This window comes from Phragmites australis, chromosome 24 (assembly GCF_958298935.1).
Source record: "Phragmites australis chromosome 24, lpPhrAust1.1, whole genome shotgun sequence".
Lineage (NCBI taxonomy): Eukaryota > Viridiplantae > Streptophyta > Magnoliopsida > Poales > Poaceae > Phragmites > Phragmites australis.
In genome coordinates this window covers 6,261,837-6,285,990 of record NC_084944.1, presented here as the reverse complement: position 1 = coordinate 6,285,990, position 24,154 = coordinate 6,261,837, and the positions used below count along the sequence as shown (strand labels likewise).

Below are 24,154 nucleotides of genomic sequence, written 5' to 3'. Positions count from 1 at the left end.
GCTGTTTTTTAGATTATTAAGAGTTGAAGATTAACCTCGAACCAGATAAAGTTAAAAGAAAAGAAGTCTAAGATCACATCCGTATCTAGGTTATCTGTGGCATTAGGTTTTTCCGTTTTAGGCCACTTTAATTTGTTCCGTTGTAGCCTCTTCTGCTTATTTAGTCTGTTATGGATTAAGCATCTTTTATTTTTTATATAATTATTTTATTTAATATTATTCTATTAAATTATATATATATCAACTACTTAATTGAGAGATTGATAAAAATGCATAGGTGAATCCAAGATCAGGATCTTACAAGATCGGTCGGTCCCCGTATCACGAATGAGATGAGAAATGGACAGAAATATAATCGATCAGTCCATCACCCATCGCCGGTCTGCCAAATCCCAGTCATTTTATTAGTTTATTTACACTAACCAAAGCATGTCTCCAGGATTAATCCACAGCCAAACAGGTACAAAACAAACAAACATTATACCGAATCCACCTTGCGAGAACAACGAGATCGATATCAAACAAACGAAACAATGGTGATGGATTTCTTCTTGCTCCTAACTACTTCAAGATGCACTCGCGACAACAACGATATGCATGCATTGCCAATGGAGCACCTAGCATCACGAGGATCGCCCGGTGAAGGACTTTGTCGACCTGAACGCCCGGGCCAGAGACCGGCGCGGCGAGGCGGGGCCGGCGGTCTGGCTGCGCGAGGGCGCCACCGTCAGAGACCGGTTCAGCGCCTCGACGACCTCCGGCAGGAGCGCCTGCGACCGGTGCAGCATGTCGACCATGGACGGCGTCTGGTAGGTGTGGATTAGGCCCGTGAGCTCCGTCGAGTCGCCGCGCGCCGTGGCGCGCTGCCACGAGTGCGAGCTCAGCCCGGCGAGGATGTAGGCGCGGCCGGACTCCTGGTACCGCTGCCGGTTTTCGGTCCGGTCCTGCATCTCCCGCAGTTCGGCCACCAGCGCCTGCGTCTGCGGGTCCGAGGACAGCGACGCGGTCGACTCGAGCGCCCGACGGCGGGACTCCAGGATCGACGCGGCGCGCGCGAAGTCGTTGTCCTCCGCCGCGGCGCGCGCCGCGGCCATGTCCTCCGTGGCGTGGACGCGGTTCCACTCGCGCTCCACCTGTGGGGACATCGCCGCGAGCACCGGGCTCCCCGGTCGTGGCAATATCACCGCGTCGCCTTCCACCCGGATTGTCTCTGTGGTGACCGCGTCGCGGTAGGCGCAGCTCGGTAGGATCAGCGCGGTGTCCCCGCGCGCGGCCGGGACGCGCACAGTGACCAGGAAGTCCCTCTCCTCGTCGGCGTAGAGGTCGCCGATGTCGACAAACCCGCTGCGCCCGTCTCCGACCACTCCGCTCGCGTAGCCGCCGGACTCGATGCAGTTAAGCAGCACGCCTTCGTCGGCGCACTCGATACTCAGCCGTGCCTCCTGCGCCACAACGCTGAGGAGGCCGCCAATGCACTGCGCGAACGCGTCCTGGATCGAGCCCACCGCGTCGATGAAGGAGAACGTGCCACCGGACATCTCGGCGACAGAGTGCATCGCCGCCGAGTCGTGGTCCGCGCCGAAGCCGAAGGTGTGGACCTGCACGTGGTGGCCGCCGGGGAGGATCGAGCGCGGGACGAGCAGGCCGTAGTCCGGCGGCGCGCCTTGCGCTGGCGTGACAGTGTAGGTGTCCACGCCGTCCGAGAGGAGGATGATGCTGCACACGGGGTTCCTCGTCTGCCTGTACTCCATCACCCTGGCAGCCTTCCGCAGCCCGTCGGCGATGTTCGTGCCGCCATTGGCGACGAGGGAGCTGATGGCCTGCAGCGACTGCTGCCGCCCAAATGTGGTCATCTTCCGCAGCGGGAACAGCCTCCACGCACACGACGAGAAGGCGATGACGGAGAGCCGGTCACTGTGGCCAAGGCTCTCGATCACGAAGCTCATGGCACGCTTCAGAAGCGCAAGCTTGGTGCCCGCCATGCTCCCGCTCACGTCGAGCACAGTCACCAAGTCCAGCGGTGCGCGGGAACTCACCGACGCCGGCGCATGCGGAGCCTTCAGATGGATCAAGATGGCAAAATTCTCCTGTGTCACGGACTCCTGAATGGCTGGGAACTCAGTGTATGTCATGATCTCAACTGAAGCAGGAATCTCATCCCCATCACGGCCTCCACCCACTGGTTCAGACTGAAGATTTATCTGCTCATCATCATTGAAAAATGCCGACTCCGGAGTGCGGAAGACAGGAAATTGATCCCGCCGGTTCACGGTATCAGCACGCGGTAACCTGCCCTGGGGCCAATCCGATGGGTTCACCCTGGCTGTCCCATGAGCAGCAGCATCGACAAGAAGAGGGCCCTGGAAAGGCAGCTCCTTCCATACGGCGCGGCAGATCGGGCAGACTTTGTTGCCATGCTGCACATTTGAAGAGATGCAGTGGAAGTGGAATCTGTGGGAGCATTCAGCAGTGAACAAAGCTTGGCCGTGCCCGATCCTCATGCCGCCGAGGCAAATGGCGCATATCTTCTGGAATCAAGAAAATTGACCAAAAAAAGTTAGTAAAGACTACTATAATACTACTGGCTGGTTCAGTATGATCAAGGGTTAAGGCTTTGAATTATGCTATTTCCAGCTTGTACAATGTAGGTTGTAGAAATGGGAAATTCCTTGAGAAATTGAGTTGAGTATACAGCATTTTTACACTTCAAAACAAAGGAAGTTCATGATGAAAGTTGCGCAAGAGATTGAGAGAGCTGTCATAAAAATACTTGTTTAAAATATGTCTTACTCTCGGAGCCAGCAATGATGTGAGAAATATAAGCACGTAATGAAGATGAATGAAAAAAAAAACCCACAGAAGCACACCAGCATACAAGACTTATTGCCTAGAACGGTTCGGTTTTTAGATGACATAGTCTACCGGCATGCAACAAATTGAAGCCGGCAGATAAGAACCAAAATATATCATGAAAGCTTTAGAAAAAAAAAGGATGGTTTCCTTAGAAATAGCCATAACAAATACTAGTAATAACAGTATCAAATGCAATATTCTATACAAAGTACAACAGCATAAGATGAGAATATCCTGTGAAAGTCATAAATCAGTCGAGTCAACTTATAAAGTAGTCCTATGCACTAATCGATAGGTCAACTATAATGCTAATTGGACGGTTGGATCCTTATATTATCCATTTGCGAGAACAAAATTAGATGCACCCATCAGGCAATAAAACATATGGAAAAGTGCAACACATCAGCAATAGCTATATGCCCATCCTTTCTTTATTCTGCAGTTAGAACCTAAGCAATTGCTACTGAAACTGAAGGATTGTTGGACATCAGTTAGTGATTCAACATTTACCGATCAAAGGGATAGGCAAATCCGGTTTAACTAGGGTAAGGTAAGATAGGCATGCCATGTGTGATCTGTCAAAACTGATGTCATTGCAAAGGTGCAGTTTTAGATGTATTTGGTTTCTGAAGGAAATCCTACGCAATTACTTATATCTTTGCAGCAAAACTCCATCTGAGAATAGTAGAGCATAATATGGCTCATAACATACTATCCGGAAATTATCGTTACAAGGTTTGAGTGCTTTCCTCAGCAGAATGATGTCAACAGCAAAGTTTTCCTAAAAGTCTTGTGAGCCTTATCTCCTACATGGCAACACCCAACTGGTCAAAGAAAAAATTGGGCTGGAGAGGGTAATAAAACAATAGCCTTCATAAGATAGGCAAAAGTTGGTGACCAAAAATGAATTGTCTTTTCAGGAAGTTGCATCCATATGAATGCAAAAGAACAAGCAATCGATTTTTCTTTTTCTAACCACAGCTGGCTCATAGAAATAGAATGACACAAAAACTATTGCTTAAATGACCGGTTGCTTACTCAATTTATCTTGCTAGCCCACAACGCGCTGTATGAGTAATACATCCATGGATAAAAAATGGAAATCAAACATAAACAATATATGCAAATGGAAGATCAGTTCAAGGACCAAAGAACAGAAAAGTCTATAATACGAATTCAATAGCTGAGAAAGTTTGAACTGTTGGAATGCAAGCAACCGGTTTCCCCAAGCAATAAAAACGACAGTCATCATTTTCTTTAACATATGAGGCAACATACCAAACAACTCAGAACTGTATTCTGTGCTGTTGGGTAAGAAAAATAAGAACAGAGTAGAACAAGCATGCAGCACAATTTTCATACGCAGAGCATATCAGAATACTTTGGTTGTAGCCTCAAAACTCTGGTGCCTCGCACCATCCTGTCCCGGTCTTCCGCGTATTAATGGAAAACCAATCAGGTGGGGGCACTCCCCCCGGTCGGCCATAAAAAAAATCCCCTTTTTATGGGGCATAAAAATGATATCCAACATCGGTAAAACTCAATGCTTAGATTATCGACATCCTACAAGATGACAAGGTAGCATTAAAGTTTTTTAAACTATATAACATTAGAGTTATGTAAGGTGACTCAACCTTGATCATTGACCGGATTAGGACACTTGGATACTGAAACAATAAAATACCTTATGTCATAAGGTTCCTCACATTTCAAGGTAATTCCTCACAGCACCCAAAAAAAAAAAAAACTGAAAAAATCTGAAAAAACGAGGATTTCTATCCCGTCAGCTCGCGGAGACAATCTATTTTTTCAGGGAACTTCTCTCAACCTTCCACACAACTCGGATCCCCGTGCCAAGAAACCCACAACAACGACAAGAGCAGAGCGTTTCTAGGAATAATCATGACATGAATCGTGTTCGTGCATTCGAATACACCATGGGCACCTGACAGAAATGTAAGATCGCAACAAGGAGGGAAAGAAATTCTCACCGCCGAATTCAGGCTCCCGGACCTAGACAGCCGCCGCGCGGACGCCGGTGCCGGGGACACAGTGGCCGGCGACTTCTCCCTCTCCTCCTCCTCCGCCTCCACCGCCGGCACCGGCACCAGCACCTCCACGTAGTCCAGCTCGCGCGGCGCGTCCTCGATGGCCACGTGCCGCGCCGGAAAGCGGAGGCAGAGCCTGGTGGCGAGCGCGCGCCTGGCGCGCTCCCACGCCGGCGCCATTCGCCAAGAACGTGCCACGCCCCAAAAGGCGCCTCCTTTCTCCGGCGCTTCCCGACGGCGGAGGGTTTGGGGGCTCGATTCGTCCCGCTCGTCGCCGGGCGGGATTCTTGTGGGGTGGAACGGGTTTGGGTTTTTGCGGCGAAGTGGTGTGAGGAGAGCGAAAGCAGGGGAGAGATATAAGGGAGGAGGGAGACGAGGAATCTGTGGGGGTGTTTTGACTTCTTCTTCCCACTTTGCCCCTCTGAAAAGTAGAAGTGTTTTTGGTGTTGAAGAATTTCCTTCTTTTTTTTCCTCGGCATTTGGGCGCTTTTGGAAGTTGACATTGGTAGTCTTTTCTGGGTTATGAAAAGGTGAAAAAGGCACTGCTTGGGATCTTTGTTTGATTGGAATTTGGAGCAAGGAACTTTCACAGGATATTTGCATGAAATTACATGTTTTTTTATAGAAAAGGGTTTTATTTATCGACTTCTGTAGAAGCCAGAATCAATTGTGATGTTGCAGCTGTTTTCATTCTTTTTACAAAAAGTTGTTACGCTTTCATGAATATAATGTTATCTATGTAATAAAAAAAATTATACAACATATACAACGCAAAAGGCTAAACAGGGTATGATAGAACATAAAATTTGATGAAAATTAATTAATTTTAACCGTTACATCAAGATTTCGTGGATCTCCTAAATTTCTTTTTCTTCCCCACCTACCTTTTATGCCACCACCGTCGCTACACCAACCCACACCGCCACTATCCTGCGGAACCAACAATCAAGACATCTTGCCTCATCATATTACCTCATAAATACCCCACATCCCATACCTTCCATTTGGCACTCTAGCTCATGCATGATCACCAAAACGTGACACCGAAATCACTCCCATACCTTGCACCATACACCTTTGGCTCATCCATGGTCACCATTTGTGTCATAGAAGCCACTCCCATACCTTTCATATGCGCCTCCAACTCAGGCACTGTTAAAATTGTACCTTCTGAGTCACTCAATTCCTTCCACTGCGCCTCCAACTCATGTATGGTCACCACCTATACCAGTCATTACCGTTAATTGTGTATTGCGCCTCTAATTCATGTATGGGCTCCAAGTGTGCCACCAGAGTCAAAATGTCGGCATATCCCTCTCTTTGGTGTAAAATATTATAACATGTCGACATCCAACTTGGTAGCCCTGCTGGCGCCGTCCACAATTCATTTCGATGCTGACTATCAACTCTAGTGACCAATGATAAAATCTATGTTCAAGATCTGGTGAACCAGAATCGTCCTAGTGTAGTATTTCTGGTCGAGAACACTAGAGTTGCCGTTGGCTTTTGGAAACAATTCCATCAAGGGATCACACCTTATTTGAGCTTTATACAGGGAACGTTGTTGTTTAGAAAATCTTGAAAAGACAAGCTGGATTTTTTTTCTAAAAAAACTGTGTTACTATTATCTCCAAATTGATTTATCATCTGTGTATCTATCAAATTTGTGCTCACCCTTTTTCTTTGCGAGGAAAGGTGAGATATATTAACGCCGTAACTTCTTTCGGCAGAAACGCCACCCGGGACCTGTTGTCTTTAGAGGAATTCAGAGCCTGGCAAACAGAGAGTTTCGCACCACAATGCCCACCACAGCTCGTCCTGAGTTTTGATGGAAAGCAGCATCCACAATAATTTTCACCTTGCCCAGCAGTGCCACCATCCAGCGCCCTGGAGCTTTAGCACGGTCAGCTTGCTGATCTGTGCCTGGGTGGGTGGACCCTGCAAACTCCTTTTCTCTTCCGATCTTCTGGTGTGGATTTTTGGTGAACTTCACACAACGATCAACGAGTAATTTGATTTCGGGCATACCAGGATCTCCAGAAGACGAGTAGAATCAAGCCCCGCTGCAGGTCTGAACATCTCGACAACAGGTGAAGAAGCCAATCCAGGCCAGATACAGAGAACTGTTCCTCGCCCGACAAATCCCGGAAAGCACAAATCGCCTCCTGCAGCGCCTTTCCCCGTGGATATGCACCAATGCATATGGAACTCTGATTCATCCTCCATACGAGAGATATCACAAGTTATGATAGTCTCCAGATGTCTCACTACTTTATTTACTTTCTATGGCTAGAGCTGAGTTCGCTGCTCTCCAGGCGAAATTTTTTGACGGAACACGGTGAGAGAATCAACGGATGGATGAATACATATTGGATGAATGAACGGACGAGATTAGATATGTGTGCAGAAGTAGATGTGGAGTTGCTTTTCCCCTTCCATATGCCATCCCACAAGACACTAAAGACAACATGTACACCCAACATAACTGCAAATGCGGTAGCAAATTTGGATATGCGCAACCATACCGGCAAGTAGTAAAAGAGCAAAAGCTCTAAAGCATCCAAACTTGAGTAACAAAAGAACTGTAAATCAGACTAATTAAACTAAGAACATTTCACCCGTTTGTGGGCATCACTAGCCATTGATCATCTGCGGCCCTGTCCTTCCTTGAAGTGGCCATCACTTACCATGCATTCTCTTTGCCAGCGGCCCGCGATGTCACGTCCTAAAGCCATAATTAAGCCTAATCATGCTTCATAAGAATTAGGTTTAACTTTGAGTAATTTTGTTTCGGAGCATTAAAGCACTTAATTTTAAGTCAATTGGATGAGAGAAAGAAATTCAGGAGAGAAAGAAATGAATTCGTAGTTAAAACAAGCTTCTTTCTCTAGTATGTGGGTCCCACATAGGTGGCCAACCACCCTATCTCCTCTTGGGACAGCAGCCCCCACCAACTCCCTCTCTCTCCCTCGCTCTCCCAACTCTCTCTCCCTCCCACCGTGCAACTCAAGCTCCCCCTCTCTCTCAAGCTCTCTCTCTCTTTCTCCCTCGATTCCTCCCTCTAGAAGCTGAATCGAGGTATGCATGTGGTATTCACGTGATCATTAGCTCATAAGCTTCCCATCCATCAAATTCATTTGTGTTTGCTCGAAAGATTCAAGCTGTTCTTAATGTTCTTGGTGTTTTTGCTTGAAGCACGAGGAACGTGGTTGGACTCCTGTTCCCGAGCAATTTCTTCGTTCCCTTCATCAACTGGTGGTTACCAACCTCCACAAGCACTGTGGGTAAGTCCTTTAGCCTTCCCTATGCAAGAATACGTGAATTGGTGGGTTGATTTTGAGTTTGGAGCTAAGTATATGGAGTTCTTGAGCTTTTGAGCGAAAATAGAGGTTTCGGATGAGATTTGTGCTAGGAATCGTGTTGCTAGGTTGGTGAGTGAGTTCTATACTCTATGAATTATCTCAAATATGTTTCCCTTTAGTTTGGAGAGGCTTGTAAATCAAATCGGCTAAGTTTCCCCCTCGAAGCAACCTCTCTAGACAACCCGGATAGTCTGGGTAGCCCAGTAAAACCCCCGATGATTTTTGCTAAAAAATCGTTAGGGTTTAGGGTGTAAGTTGAGTCTAGAACCCTTTATATAGTGTATATGTATGTTTATGTAGGATAAATTTAACATGCAAGTCGAATCGACCGAGGAAGATCATCGAAAAGTGCAAGTCTGCTTAACTCGGATAGTCTGGGTTAAACCAGAGGGTCTGGGTTAATTCGATTTAGATTAGCAGAGAACTCTTGCTCGGAGCCTCACCCGGACATTCCGGCCTAACCTAGAGGTTCCGAACTTAGCTCGGACCTTCCGAGTTAATTCAAAAATGGCTAACCAAGAACCCCTGTCCGAAGTACAACCTAGAGATTCCGAGTTCGACCGAAGTCTACGGCCTCCTGTTAGCTTTCTGAAGTTGTTTAGATCGCAAAGTTTGCTATTATTTTGCATATCTTGCACTTTTAACTTGTTGTTATACATATTGTAGCATACATTATTGCATCTCATTCATACTCATTATTGGATGCATTCTTCTTTAGGGAACAAGGATCCAGAGCGTGATGTGGGTGTGGTTGAAGGTGATACTGAGCTACACAGGTTATGTGAATTCTTTGTGAGTAGCATCAGGCAGCCGCCCGAGCAACAAGACAAGCATCTAAGCATGTTTCTCCCATTAATTTAGATCATATGTATCTAATATGATAAAATATGCTTTATGTACATTATGCATATTGTTGAGTCCATGTTGGGTCCTGTATGTGTAGAACCTATGTTGATGCATTATACCTTGTCTTGAGTTATTGGTGATCCATCTCCTTGTAACTGGGGTTTAACTTGATGATGTTCTAGTTTAAAAGTTAATCAAAATGCTTAGCCATGCATAGATTCTTCGGTCGAGCGGTGGTACAACCCCGTTTGCGAGCTATAGGCTTTAATTACTGTTACATTAATAGCTATGTTGGGTTGATGGTGTTGGTTAGTTGAGTAGTGAGGATGAGGCAAGATGTGAGCGGTGTTAGGGGTGTTTTTCTTGCCCCGATGTGGAGTTCCCTGGATAAGTCGGGAGAAGAATCTGGACACCGTAGACCGCTTGCATCGCTTAAGCATCGATCGTTATTGCAGTTGGCTCTAGCACTTACCGTACTTATCACATGTCGATCTAATGGTAAGATAAGTCAAATACCTCTGTAGCTGTGATCATTTGAGCTTGCACATCAACAGTGTGAGCGGCCGGGCTTGTAAGAGAAATTTGAGGTCGCTTCGGGAGTTAACCTAAGTGGGCTCCACACCGAGCGATATCTGATTCAAATGGTTGGGACTTATTGGAAAAGGTTGGCACGAGTACCCCCTTGGGTGGACCTGTGTGATCACTCAAGTTGTATGTTCCTCGAGTCTTGTGGGTAAAGTTGTATCCCCTGCAAGGTGTATAAATATTTTGAAATGCAGCGCTCTCGGTCATAAGCATGCTTTTGTCCATTTGCAGCTATCGTAGAATTTCGAATATGGATTGAGGTGGTTGATAGCTTGAGATGGTTCTTTACATATATTATTACTATGGTTCCTTTTATATATATGTTCAGTTGATAGTTATGGGTTAGATAGTTGTGTTGGTTAAGTCTAGATGCTCACACATGTTTTTATCAAATTTTTCTTTTGCCTATAAATTTACTTAACCATATGGTCGTATTCTTGCTAACATCTCAATTCATAATCTTTGGAGTCGGGTTATCTATAAGTACCCAATATGGATTAAGTCTTGCGATTACCTTCGTACTTATGCTGCTCTTTCAGGTGCTACCGGTCAGGAGAAGTTGGTCTTTTGCTACTTCACACCCGCACTGAGGGTGGTGGTGGGCATGAGTAAGCAACTATTCGGAGGTCGTACTTTTGTGATGAAGCCTAAGGGCATATGGCTCCATCCTCTTTTGTTGTTTATAGTTTTAGCTTTCGCTGCATAGTTCTCTTTTGTCTAGGAGTTGATTAGTTTCAGTCTACTTCTAGCTCCCTTTTGCTGTAAATTGTAAGAAATTATGGATGCTTAAGAACTTGTAATATAATTAAATTACTCGATCTTTGTTAAGCTTTATTGTGATGTGATATGTTGGAAAGGCATGTGATCCGATCTTGGGCACAAAACACGTGCTGAGATTACTAGAGCGGTATTCTGATTAGTCATTGAAGTCGTGATTAAGTAAATGATTGATTTAATGATTAATTAGAATACTGTTTGGATGATACCTTACATGCGACGACATCTGTTGCTAATGCTCACACGAGCTTTGCGACTTCATCACCGTGCTCTGCATGGCCCGAGTCATGTAGGGCCGTGTGGCGCCACGTCTACATCTGGATCCACACCCACATGCACACTGTGCAAATAGCGCCATCAGCGATACACGTTATGACTATGAGAGCTTGTGCTAGCCAGGATGCATGTGTGCCACATCTGCTCGTACTCCGTCCGGTTCGCCACTCAGGTGCCAAGGTCGTGAAGCTTGTCCATCGATGTGGCGCACGTCAGATCCCCAGTCATACCCGGTGCCGACCACCGCACGGGCTCCTGCCTGCTTCCGAGTATCCTCACCGCCTCAGTGCACTTCCCACGCTCGGCTATCTCCCATGCGGTCGTGATGTCTTCGGTAATGTAGATCTCCTAAACTTCTTTTCTCTCCCACCTACCTTTTATGTCGTAGAGCTCCCCAACATCCACCGAGACAGCATGACAGTCCGTGTCGATGCGGTTCTTGTAGCGGCTAGACTTTACCCCCAGGACACGCACACCTGGGTGCACGCACTTCACGTTGGCACACATCCTGCACAGCGACCAAGAGGAGCCCACCGATGCACTGTGTGAATGAGTGCTGGATGGCTGTCTGGTTCTTGACGAAGGAAAACGTGTCCCCTCTCTCCTCTGCGATGGTATGCATCGCTGTTACTGCAGCTTCACACGCGCACACCCTCATAGTGTTTCGCTCACGGGAACACAACGCGAACAAACGCACAAACAACTGTGGAGAAGCTAGCAAAACTCAGCAACTCAAACACACACAAGCACTTCTCTGAACACACGAGGAAGTTCTTTTCCAGCATTGCACACCAGCGCCTTTCACACTTTTATTCACTACACCACACATATACACAACAGGCTACATTTTTGCTCTAAGGTCGCACTCAACTCTCCACAGCACATCTACTACTTATACACAAATGTAACACACACGTGGTGGCTAACAGCCGATCCATTTCTTGCGCCATGTACCCACGACTCGAACGTGCGCTTCACACGTTCAAGCTGACCAGGCCCATGCATGCTAACAGCTCACGCAACCACACACACGACTGACTCCAACTAACTAACAACTAGCTAGCACTAAGTATCCTAGCTAATGGCAAGATTATTTCCATCAATTTCCCCCCTAATCTTGACATACTGATTCTCTGATACGGATCGCCTGCACCACCTTGTAGCCACACGCAGTAGCTTTCTGGATGACGCCTTCACAACATCGATCACCACATCGTCTTGCCGCACACAACGGCCTCCTGTTGCCACACATAATAGCAACTTGCGCGACACACGCGCCATCATCAGTATCACACCGACTAGTCTTGTGCTCACCATCAGCTTCACACCGACCCTTCTTGCAATGATAGCCTTGGCCACCTACATCGGCCTCCATCTCATATGGAGTCTGTAGCCACCTGTCGCCTCCACTTCTCATAGAGTCTGCCGTTGGTGTACCACCACTGCTCTCCTCATCGCCAGGCCGCGTCACCTTCCCACTGGTACGCACATCACTTGTTGGAGATGATCCACTCGATCAACTCCTTCTCACTCTCTCAGGTGTTTGACACTAACACGCATAGCACATGATCTTTTTGCTTGCTTCTCTCTCGACGCACACAGAGAAGCTAGCAAATGAACACATGCACATGAAGTTTTTTTTTGGTGCTGCTCTCTCACAGCCTCAAACCACGCCGCACCGCAGAGCCAACAACCCTATTGGCATGCACAGCCGGCTGGCCTTCCTCACTGTGCCATCGTGCACTGCCGCTGACGTAGCCTGTGCACCACATTCATGCCGTCGATCCACGCCACCACATGCAGACGCGACCGCGCCTCCGCCAAGCAATGCTCAGACGTGCCCTCCGCAACACGCATGCACCGCACCACCTGCACTACACATGCCGTTGCATGCACATCACACCTGTTGCAGCGTGCTCAGCCAGGCTGCGCTCCATCGTGCGCACGCTGCACCACGTCTTCGTGGCCGCCGCGCCTCCACGGCTTCCACGCCTCCGTGCAGCACCTCCGCGGCCTCCTCGCCTCCATGCAGGTCCTCAAATCTCCTGAGGTTCTGATACCAATTATTAGCACAGCTTCACACACACACACACCCTCACGATGTTTCGCTCACAGGAGCACAACACAAACAAACGCACAAACCACTGTGGAGAAGCTAGCAAAACTCAGCAACTCGAACACACACAAGCACTACTCTGAACACATGAGGAAGTTCTTTTCCGACACTGCACACACTTCTATTCACTGCACCACACATATACACAACATGCTACATTTTTGCTCTACGGTCGCACTCAACTCTCCACAACACATTTGCTACTTATACACAAAGGTAACACACACGTGGTGGCTAATAGCCAATCCATTTCTGGCGCCATGCACCCACGACTCGAACATGTGCTTCACACGTTCAAGCTGACCAGGCCCATGCTTGCTAACAGCTCACGCAACCACACACACGACTAACTCCAACTAACTAACAACTAGCTAGCACTAATTCTCCTAGCTAATTACAAGATTATTTCCAACAATTGCCGTCGCGTCATGGTCGTTGCCGAAGCCAAATGTGTGGATTGGCGGGGGCCGGTTACCGGCGCTGGCGCTCCTAAACGAAGCTGGCACAAGGTCGATGTAGCGATGTTGCACGTACCTGTCCCGCCCATTGAACAACAAGATGATACTGGTCACGGTGTTCCTATACCGGCGATCGATGAGCACCCGAGAGGCCACGTGGACATCAGACCCTCGCCAATGTTCGCGCCACCATGCACGACGAGGGACTCCACGTCACTCTTCGCTAATGCCTTCCCATCGCCGGACATGCACGAGAGCCAGATCGCGCATCTCGCGTTGTCCGAGAAGGACACCACGCTGAGGTGGTTGGCGGGGCCAAGGTTATCGATGATGAACCCTATGGCCAGCTTCAGCAGCGCCAGCTTCTCGTCGCGTATGCTAGCGCTGAGGTCAAGCACCGTCATGAGATCGAGCGGTGCGCGAGTCGGTGGATGCGACCACGGCCACCACCCCTCTCGCCTTGGCGTGCACGAGCACCGCGAAGCTAGCCTGGGACGCGGGACGGCCGGGCGCTCGCATTGCGTCTTCACGACCACACCTGCTTTATGGGATGCCGGCCAGCCGTCCTGCAGCTGGACTACTGTCTGCTCCACAGGTTCATCGTCATTTTACGCACGAGGATGCTCTGCGGTAGACGGCCGCACAGAAGGACGAATGGGAATGACGCCTGGCAGGTCACGCCATGTGGCCCTGCAGAGCGGGCACTCGCGGTGGCCGTGCACAATGCTGCCGAAGATGCAACGGTGGTGGAAGGTGTGGGATCACTCAGCAGTGAAGATGGCCTAGCCGTGCCTGACATCACCGAGGCAGATGGCGTACGGGTCTGCGCCTGAGCTCTCCATGGAAGCGGTGAGAGGGCGAGGTCCAGATGCTGGCTAGGGCTCGCTTTGCCGCATGAGTGGTCAGCGCCAAAAAGAGTTGCTCTATCTTACACTGCGTATATAGCAGGAGACGCGCCGATGCATGCGTAGCTGGCACAAAAGATGTAGCCACGTAGGTTTATTTTTTTCCTCCAAAACTTTAAATATGCACGGAAGACGTAGCATATAAGATACGAATAGCTCTATGAAGTTAGCATGTATTATATGTAACTAAATAATCTCCTATTTTAGCACCAAAATAATATTCTAGCACCAAAATTCTGTGGCCGCTATGCACCAGTCTCCTGCTATATACTAGCAACTGGAATAATTGCTCAGTTACCACTCTCAGGAAGTGGCAATTACTGCTAAAGATGACATGTGGGTCGCCCTGAGTCTATACGTGTGGGGCAGGGTGGCAAATAGGATGCCACCCGGGGGTCACTGGTGGCAAAAAAACGAATGCCCAGCTAGTAACTGCACATATGTTTTATACACGTGAAATTAATTTATGATATAATAATCTGAAGAAGTAAAAGAATATAGTATAACAAAAGAAAAGATATTTGAATACGAAATTCACGATACGATCATGTAATTTCAAGAGGGAGAAGAGTGACGAGTAACTGGACAAGAGGGTGGAGGGGATCGTATTGTCTAGAGCTGATTGTCCGTAGCAATGTTGTGAGAAGAATCAAGATGGTGACCGATTTGTGAGGGATGAAAACAATTCTCGTATAGTACCTTGGTGTAAAGAAAGTGCGACAGAGATGACCTTCTTGGTAGACGGTGGCAGTGCACCTTCTCCAGAAAACAAGTGTTATAGACGAGGTGCAAGAGATGACACACCCTCTGAAGAAACCCGTCGCTGTAGGTGAAGTGCAAGAGATGACACACTCTCTGGAGAAATCTGACGGTAAATATATGAAAGACAAATATTAAATATTTAAATATGAAAGACAAATAATGAGAAATTAAATGTGTTTTTAAATGTATGAAAGATAAATATTAGATATCTAGATATATAAGACAAATAATTAGAGATAAATGTATTTTTAAATAAGAAACAGAGTCCAATTTTAATGGTGACTATTTAATCAATTTAAGTGAACGATAGACATCGATCAGACTATTACAACTTATATATTTATAGAAGTACAGAAGTATAGGTGCGCTCCGTTTGAGCCTCTCATGCAACAAAGCGAGACATGTTCATCCTGCTCTCCGATGGGCAGGACAACCTCACCGGTAGGAACTACATCAACCTCGTGCCACCTTCGTTCAGGGCCGCCGGAGCCGGGAACGGCAACAGGCCCGCGCAGATTCACACCTTCGGCTCCCATGACGCGGCGGCGATGCACACCGTCGCGGAGGCGACGAGAGGGACGTTTTCTTACATCGAAAACCAGGAGGTCATCCGAGACTCGTTCCCGCAGTGCATTGACGTGCGTCATGCAGAACGTGCTTATTGACGTGACGTGCGTGCATCCGGGCGTACGCGTCCGGGAGGTGAAGTCCGGGCGCTACGAGAGCCACGTCAACGCGGAGGGCCGCACAGCCTCAGTGGACGTCGGCGATCTCTACGCCGACGAGGAGAGGCGCTTCCTGCTTTTCGTGGACGTGCCGACGTGCCGACAGCCGAAGCTGCAGAAGAGTTCACCCAGCTGATCAACGTGAGATGCACTTACCGAGACACCGCGACAGGGCGGCCGGCCGACGTTATGGGCGACGACGCCGTGGTGCTGAGGCCGGTCGAAGTGCCCGACGGCGATGCCGAACTGCCGATGGAAGTCGAGCGCGAGTAGTGCGGCCGCGGCAGCCGAGCGCGGCGCGCACGCGAAGGCCGCGCGGGTACTCGAACGCCAGCGGGAGGCAGTCGGCGCCGTGGATGGCCGGAGACCTGGACTGCGTCGAGCTGGAGGAAGATCTGAAAAAATTCGGCGAATGCGTGGCGGCGGAGGGGGAGTACGAGCTGACGGGGCGCGCGCGCGTGCTGTGCTGCATGAGCTCGCACCAGCTGCAGCGCGCCTCGTTTCATGGACGTGAACTCAAGCGGCAGGCGTTCTGTCCAGACCAAGTCAATGCGGGTCATGGCGAAGATGTCGAAGAAGTCGCGTGAGCAGCGGCAGCAGCGGACGTTGGCTCCTGTCTCCTCCTCCTCCGCCGCCGCCGCCGCCTAAGAGAATGCGCAGGTGATTGCCGTTCGAGTGAAGGACGCGGCTGGAGATGATCAGCGACTAGTGGGATACGAAAACCTGAAGGCTTTAGGGATTACTACTTCTGCGATAGAACTGGTGAAATAATGCTTAGGTGACGAAGTCTGTATGAGTGAGCACAGAGAGACATGTCAATCCAGTTTTGCTACTATGGTTTAAGCTATGTTAGTACTTATTCGCTTTGAGATTTCCCATCCTTAATTCCTTACCGAGTGAAAAATCAATAAAAATTTTGTTGATAGGTTTTAAAAAATTGTTGAATTAGGATTAAACTTCATTAGCACCCTTCCTCCTTGTCTAGTTCCGCCCCACATATTTGCCTCTTTTGCTCTGCAATTTTTAATGGTGTTGTATAGTCTAATGTAAGCTCCATGGTGCTAGTTTGGATTTTAGCCCCAAAACAAAAACAAATGATCTCAGTTTAAAAACTGATTTTCATAATCCACATTACACTACGGAATCTCACAATCTATAATTTGATAGGAATGAGCTTCTTCATTAGATAGAAGTGGTGGGTCAGGATCAGGTGGTGCAAGAACTAAGGATGGTAATTAAATATAGCGAGTAGGGATAGTGCTTCCCCCATATTTATACCGTCCGTTTTAGCTCGCCTGTGGGTTACCGTTTACCCACCACATCACAGTTATTATAACAACAACACTATAGTTTACAGTACAACTACAACAACAAGGCTGCACCGCTGCATGGCTTTACAACAAATTTACAGAAATTATTGACAACACAAATCACAAATATATTAACTTAATGGTCCAGAATCATTACAACATTAACACAAACGTAAACGATTGACTAATGGTCCAAAATCCAGAAATTCAAGGTAGCAATAGCAACACAAACAACCTGACCAACTATCATGGCAGAGCAACACTAATACTGCTTGATTTATATCTGACCAACTATCTGATCCACACAAACAGTAAGAATTTGGGGGATTCGGGGAAAAACCAGTTCATTAACCTGCGCTCCAGGGATTCAGGGGGTGTGCTACCGGCTTGCCTCTCTCCGGCGCTGCCTACTACGATCTAGAGCGGCGGATCTGAGCTTAGCGTCCCTGGTGGCGGGGGATCTGAGCTTAGCTACGGGCCGATGGCCGTTGTTGGGTAGGTACACCGGTGGGGGCTGGGGGTCGAAGGATGGGCGGTGGGGCACTCGGAAGGTGGTGACTAGCTGGGCAGGTCGCGGTGGGGGGCTGGGGGTGGCGGGGTGGCGACGGGGTTGGATTTTGGAAGGGTGAAATGTGAATGCATGATGGCCTAATGGGGTGATGGTAGAAGCGGGGATTAGGTTAGATTCGGGAGCCCACTCGGGGGAGTGGGAGTGTGCGGAAGCCAAACTGGACCCACCTGTCATGTGTATGGATGGATAAATTGGTGCTATGGGTATGATTAAACCTTATTCGTATCTATGTCTGTATACCCGTTGGGCTGTAAATTTCGCCCACAAATGTGCCCACAGATAGCAAACAAGAAATAAATCTAACTCCATTAAGGTATTTACCAGTAATTAAAATGGTAAAATTGTCATCCCTAGCTAGAACGCACCCGATCTGAAACCCGAAACATAAAACCCGACCTAGATCTAAAATAAAACTGGGTGCAAATCCATCAATGACCTCAGCCCCGGTGGGGACCTGAGACCTGACGGGGACCCAAAACCTAAGATCCATCCCCATGACAGCTCGCAGATCCGACACTCGAAGTCCAGTCAGATCCTGACCATAGCCCGGTTGGCTGACTCCATCTCGCTTCCTCTCATCAGTCCTCACCTCCCTGAATTGGGATCACCTAACTTCCCTCTACTGTGAGGCATTAGATCTCAGGCAAACGGACAGTATTTGATGCTACAATACATTTGCTACAGTATCCTACGTAAGCTACTGTTCATTATCTCATAAATTATTTTTTACATCTGACTTCACATCATGATTTACAAATGCTTTGACCTCCGAAAACCGGCCCTTAACAATTATCGCGAAAACCGCAGTAACTACACAATAATTTGGTGGAATTTGGTAGAAACCGATCAAAATTTGTTAATTTTTTTAATTTTGAATTTGAACTTAACAAAAAACCAATCGATTTATAAATGCTATATGGAACAAATCGACCGGTAACCTGATAACCAAGGTTACTGACGATTTTGTGAACCCTGCTTCACATAGGATTTGGATCCCACTTCCCCTCCCTCGCTTCCTGTCTTGCCCGCCCTCGTGCGTGCTGGCCAAATCCGATGCCCATAGTCTAACTCACACGGTCATGCACTGGCCAAATCCGAGGATGTGGCGTCGGCGCCAAGCACATGAACGGCGGCTTCTGCGCCCTCAAGGCCCGCCTCCTCCCCCTTCGAAGCATGGACGACAAGGTCTCCGCGGTGCCACTGGCCCTCGCCAATACGAGATTTCAGAGGGTGGGGCAGGGGTCCGCGCTAGAGCAGCAACCTAGTGGAGGAGCTTGGCCTGACAGCAGATGGCGCGGGGGGCAAGGACGAGGAGGAGCAGAGCGCGAGCGTGGATGCCCAGAGCATGATGAGACGGCGCAGGCCGCATGGTGAGCTGGTGAGGTTGGGGACGAGGTCGGTGGAAGGGAGCAGGAGCATGGTGGGCTGGTGGTCGGGCAAGTGGTGTTGCCGAACACTCGGAGTCGAGATGGGCTAACAAGTTTATGAGCCTCATGATTTCGGGGCCCACGGTGCAAAACATGACCTAGATCCAAACCTGACTCGGGTTAGGCTTGACCTGATGCATGGCAAGGCGTTTTCTATATTCGGCCCACTTTCATCGTTATTTCATATAATTTAGATTATGATAATCTACAACAAAGATAAATAAGACCTAAGGTGGGGCGCAAGCAATCTGAAAAGTAGCACCAGAACACGTTATTACCGGTACCAATCATTTGTTATGGTCAAAATCCAAAAATAGACAACTTATGATAACGTATTTGTCAAAATAGATAATATATTAGCGTATCTATAAATTTAACATGTGTATTCGGCACCTCGTTTACCAAAAACCCTACTGCGGAACATGAGACACCAGAAAAGGGTGGCCCGGCACATTTCAGCACCTAATGTGCCGAATACGATACTATGCACCGTATTCGATATTTCAGGTACTGAATACATGCACATTACCGTATTCGGCATCTTAGGTGCTGAATACGCACGGGCGGTGGCAAAAGAAAGTATGGGAAGAAAGCTAGCGGTCCTGTACACATGTGTTTATATTTTTTTATTTAATTCTCAATTTTATTTGAGAGTATAAAAGTAGTTCAAATTTTTTTAATATTTTTATAAGCAAACTAGAGTTCACTAACAACCCATTTTAATTAGTTTGATCTAAAAAGCCTGAGCCAATATTTAATTAAAATTCTCTAAATAAGCCTACTTTTATAAATTCTAGAAATTTTTAATGCCTCAAATAAATTCCAAAAATCTAGAAAAAATCATTAATATTCTTCTCATGTGATGTACTAATTTATAAAAATATTTCCAATCCTAGGTTATTTAGTGAAAAAGTAAATTCCTTTATAATACTTTATTTATATCTATTTGTATCATTTCATGTGATATTCTCTTTTTTATTCAATTTGCATAAAAATAAATTCAAGCATGCACAAAACCTACAATCAAGGTAAGTTCACTAAAAAATCATCATAACCAACACATCATCATCATTGCATACACAAAACAAATGCATAATATATAATGGGAGGCTTAATAGATGCATAGCACGAAACTCAGTTATTGTCCTGTTTAATTAATTGGTTGTATTTCTTTGTCATTGAATGCTGATGATAATTGATAACATAGTTCTTGAAACTCTCAGATTAATATTAATCCTCTTCTTACTGTTCTCTGTGCTTCATTTCTTTCTTGGTTCTCGCTTCCTGCTTTGAGAGATGGTATCCCTATTTGCATGTTCATTATCTGGTTGTTTAAATTTCAGATATATTATTTACTATATTTAATTGATAAATATTAAAACTTAGCAGTGAGTTAATTGATAAATATTAAAACTTTCAGCCGAGTCACGTCGCATCTTGTTTGTGCTTTGGGTGCATGCGAGTTTTGCAGTCCACTGGTAGCTTAGCAACAAGGAGAGATTTTTTCCACATATTTCTTTATTCACTTGATGTAAATTGATGTGTGTAATTTTATGAATTAACATTAGGATGATACAAATTCGAATTTGTCAAATAATAGTAGTTGTGAAGCACAATTATCATACAACCCGGTACAGAGGTTACATATGATAATAAAAAATATTGGCATGTACGGTACATCTAATGACTAACTTAATAACGTGCCCTACTAAACGTAATATGCCTTAGAGAATAAAAATAGACCGAGTTATTATAGATACTCTCTACTGACAACATACTGCACTAGACCATGTAAGCACCATACCATCACCCTACGTCACTACTATTATTAAACTAATTATATAATGTAATTACACTAACTAATCAAATTCATGTTAATTACTATTATACAATCTATTTACCTAAGCAAATAATTATTATTACACAACATCACACTAATTACTATTATACAAATTCATGCTAATTACTATTACACTGACTAAGCAAATAATCAAATTCACATAATCAAACTAACAAAATCATTGAACAAATGTAATTAAATGAATTAAATAATCTAATTACTCTAAATACTATTATTGCTGCAAGTATTAATTAAAAATATAATTTAAGTACTTACTGTATCTCGCGCTGCTGCTCCTTTTCACCTCGGGCTGCTTCTCCTCTCCTCGCGCTACTGCTACTCTTCACCGCGCGCTGCTTCTTCTCTCCTATCCACGTGATGCACCGATGCTTCTTCTCTCCTCTGCTCCTTTGCTCGCGCTTCTGCTCTCCTCTCGCGCTGCGGCTCGTGCATGGTACTCCTCACGAGTGCGCTCTCATCTTATAGCGAAACACGGCAACATGGGGCTCCCTAAAACCAGCAAAAGCATCTCGACACGACACGATGTGACCAGGGCGCGCCGAAAGCAGAGACACGACACGACGATCGCAACACGTCGGGCCGTATTCGTCACCTGAGGTGCTGAATACAGGGATTTTTGGGTATCTGAGGTGCCGAATAGCACCTCAGGTACCGAATACAAGCCAACTCCATCGTTTTTAGTGCCTCAGGTACCGGAATCTAGTTTTTCGGAATTTGAGGTACCGAATACGAGTGCTAGATTTGTGAATACACCGATATACTGTCTATTTTGACAAATACGATGGAGTCTGTTGCCTGTTTTTGGATCTTTTCGTATCTGATATCTTTTGACAAAGCAATCTCTATTTTAACAAATACGGTGCACATGCAAATGTTTCATGTACAAATACGGTATTGAAAGCGTTCTTATTCATTTCATGGAAATGTTTTAAAGTCTACTAGGGATTGCTTTTTAGAGTGTTCCCTTTCAGTTACATTGATGGAATTGTGTCCAATGGAGCTAGTTGCCATTATTCCGTACGGCCATGTTCTCTTCTCATAGGAACGAAATAAGCAGCGCTTCCTTTGCGCCAAATATATATATATATATATATCCTTCCTTTACCACCCAAGTTCGGGTCGAAATGCTTTCTTTGCAAAAAAAAAAAAGTTAAAAAAAAATCCTTCCTTTACCACCCAAGTTCGGGTCGAAATGCTTTCTTTGCAAAAAAAAAAAAAAAGGTTGTACCAAATTAAAAAAACTCCCTTGTAACTCAAAAGGTTCTTCTCCGGTCCCTTGTCTGATGTTGGCGTTGCTGCAGCAGCTCCCGCGACCTCCGCGACCGGTCCAGCATGTCCAGCATCGCCGGCGTCATGTACGAGGTAGTGCCGCCCGCCGTAGCCATCGCCACGCTGACGTCACCAGCCGATTCGGCGCCCCGCGTCGCCTCGCCGGACATCATCTGCCGCGACGTGGCGCGCTGCTGCGCGTGCGAGCTCAGCCCGGAGAGCACGTACGCGCGCCCGGATAGCTCGTACCGCCGACTGTCCGACACGCGAGCGCGCATCTCCTGCAGCTCGCGTGACAGCGCGGCGCACATGGAGTCGCCCGCCCGGGCCGCGGCGGACCGCGCCACCGACCGGTGCCGGCTCCGGAGTATCTCCGCTGCCTCCGCGTGCGCGCCCCGCTCCGCCGCCGCCCGGGCCGCCGCGATGCCCTCCATCGCCTCCACCCGGACGCGCTCGCGCTCGACCTCCATGGAGCGCTCCGCGGTCGCCGCGCGCGCGGGCCTCAGCACGACCGCGTCCTCGCCGCCCACGTTCTTGGCCCGTCCAGTCGCCGTGTCACGGTAAGCGCAGCTCACTTCAATCAGGTGTGTGGCATCTTCCGTGGCGCGGGCTCTTGGCACGTGCACCAACACCAAGAAGCGCCTCTCCTCGTCCGCGTAGAGTTCGCCGACGTCGACAGAGGCGGCGCGGCCGTCCGCGTCGATGTGGCTCTCGAAGCGGCCGGACTTGACCGCCCCGACGCGCACGCCTTGGTGCACGCACGTGACGTCAACGCGAAGCTCCTGCAGGGCGACGGAGAGGAGCCCCCCGATGCACTGCGCGAACGCGTCTTGGATGGCCGCCTCATCCTCGATGAACGAGAACGTGCCGCCCGTGGCCTCGGCGATGGTATGCATAGCCGCGGCATCGTGGTCCGTGCCGAAGCCGAACGTGTGGACCGGCGCCGACCGGCTTCCCGCGCCGGTGTACGCAAAGGAAGGCGGCACGAGCGCGTCGTAGTTGGCGTTGCGGCCGTAGCGCCTTGCCACGGTATACGTGTCCTGCCCGTCGGAAAGGAGCACGACGCTAGCGACGGAGTTCCTGTGCATGCGCTCGTCGAGCACCTTCGCAGCCTTTCGAAGGGCCTCCCCAATGTTGGTGCCTCCGCCCGCCGTGAGGGACTCCACGGCACGCCTCGCCAGGGCCTTCCCGGCGTCCGACATGCACGCCAGCCGCATCAAGCGGCTCGCGCCGGAGGAGAAGGACACGACGCAGAGGCGGTCACGGGGCCCGAGGTTGTCGATGACGAACACCATGGCCTGCTTCAGCAGCGCCAGCTTGGTCCCCACCATGCTGCCGCTCACGTCGAGCACGGTCACCAGGTCCAGAGGCGCGCGCGGCGCCGCCGCGCCGCCAGCCCCGGCCCCGGGAGCCCTGGCGTGCACGAGCACGACGAAGTCGTCGGCGGACGCGTCCCTCGCCAGAGCCGGGTACTCGCAGTGCGTGGTGAGCGTTACTGCTCCTCCATTGGATGCCTCCGCGCTTGCACTGAGGCGCTGGTCACCGTAAAGCCGAGGCGTCCGGTCCACCGGGTCGTCGTCGTCGAACACACGCGGCTCCATGGGCCGGAAGAACGGCTGGGTCGGCGCGGCCAGCGCGGGCGACGGCGGTGGCGGCCGCGGCGACGGCTTCGTGGAGCGCAACGATGGCAGCTCGCGCCACCGGGCGATGCAGAGCGGGCAGACGAAGCGGCCGCGCGCGACTCTTCCGGACCCGGAGACGCATCGGGAGTGGAACTGGTGGGAGCACTCCGCCGTGAAGACGTCCTGGCCGCTGCAGCCGCCACTGCTACGGGTGCGGCGCATGTCGCCGTGGCAGATGGCGCACGGGCTGCTCTCCATTTCCGTGCTTCTTCTTCTTCTTCGAAAAGAAAAAATAAAGAATCAAAAACAGAAATTTCTTTGTGACTTTGTGAGTTGTGACACGATAACAGTGACCAAAAATATATTCTCCGTGTTGGTATC

At 48.4% G+C, this 24,154-nt stretch overlaps 2 protein-coding genes and 1 pseudogene across 3 annotated transcripts; all 3 read right to left on the bottom strand.

Moving 5' to 3' along the window:
* Window positions 1-383: 383 nt before the first annotated feature.
* LOC133907817 (E3 ubiquitin-protein ligase WAV3-like) lies at window positions 384-5,300 on the bottom strand. Of its 2 annotated transcripts, none has more exons than XM_062349910.1 (2): window positions 4,845-5,300; window positions 384-2,528 (listed from the first exon to the last, which is right to left on the bottom strand). In XM_062349910.1, exons 1-2 carry the CDS (start codon window positions 5,079-5,081, stop codon window positions 624-626), a joined length of 2,142 nt encoding a protein of 713 aa, XP_062205894.1. In that variant the 5' UTR covers window positions 5,082-5,300; the 3' UTR covers window positions 384-623. The 2 variants fall into 2 exon arrangements, with proteins under 2 accessions (XP_062205894.1, XP_062205895.1); XM_062349911.1 differs by having other exon boundaries at window positions 384-2,525.
* A 5,482-nt stretch (window positions 5,301-10,782) lies between these two features.
* LOC133908065 (E3 ubiquitin-protein ligase WAV3-like) lies at window positions 10,783-14,163 on the bottom strand (annotated as a pseudogene).
* A 7,877-nt stretch (window positions 14,164-22,040) lies between these two features.
* LOC133907068 (E3 ubiquitin-protein ligase WAV3-like) lies at window positions 22,041-24,094 on the bottom strand. The gene has a single exon (XM_062349075.1). It carries the CDS (start codon window positions 24,029-24,031, stop codon window positions 22,136-22,138), a length of 1,896 nt encoding a protein of 631 aa, XP_062205059.1. The 5' UTR covers window positions 24,032-24,094; the 3' UTR covers window positions 22,041-22,135.
* Window positions 24,095-24,154: the final 60 nt, after the last annotated feature.

Excerpts from the sequence above, each read along its gene's own strand:
- LOC133907817 (XM_062349910.1), bottom strand. The coding sequence starts at position 5,081 with ATGGCGCCGGCGTGGGAGCGCGCCAGGCGCGCGCTCGCCACCAGGCTC. Across the intron at positions 2,529-4,844 it reads CCGGGAGCCTGAATTCGGCG|AAGATATGCGCCATTTGCCT; the intron begins GTGAGAATTTCT and ends TCTTGATTCCAG.
- LOC133907068 (XM_062349075.1), bottom strand. The coding sequence starts at position 24,031 with ATGGAGAGCAGCCCGTGCGCCATCTGCCACGGCGACATGCGCCGCACC.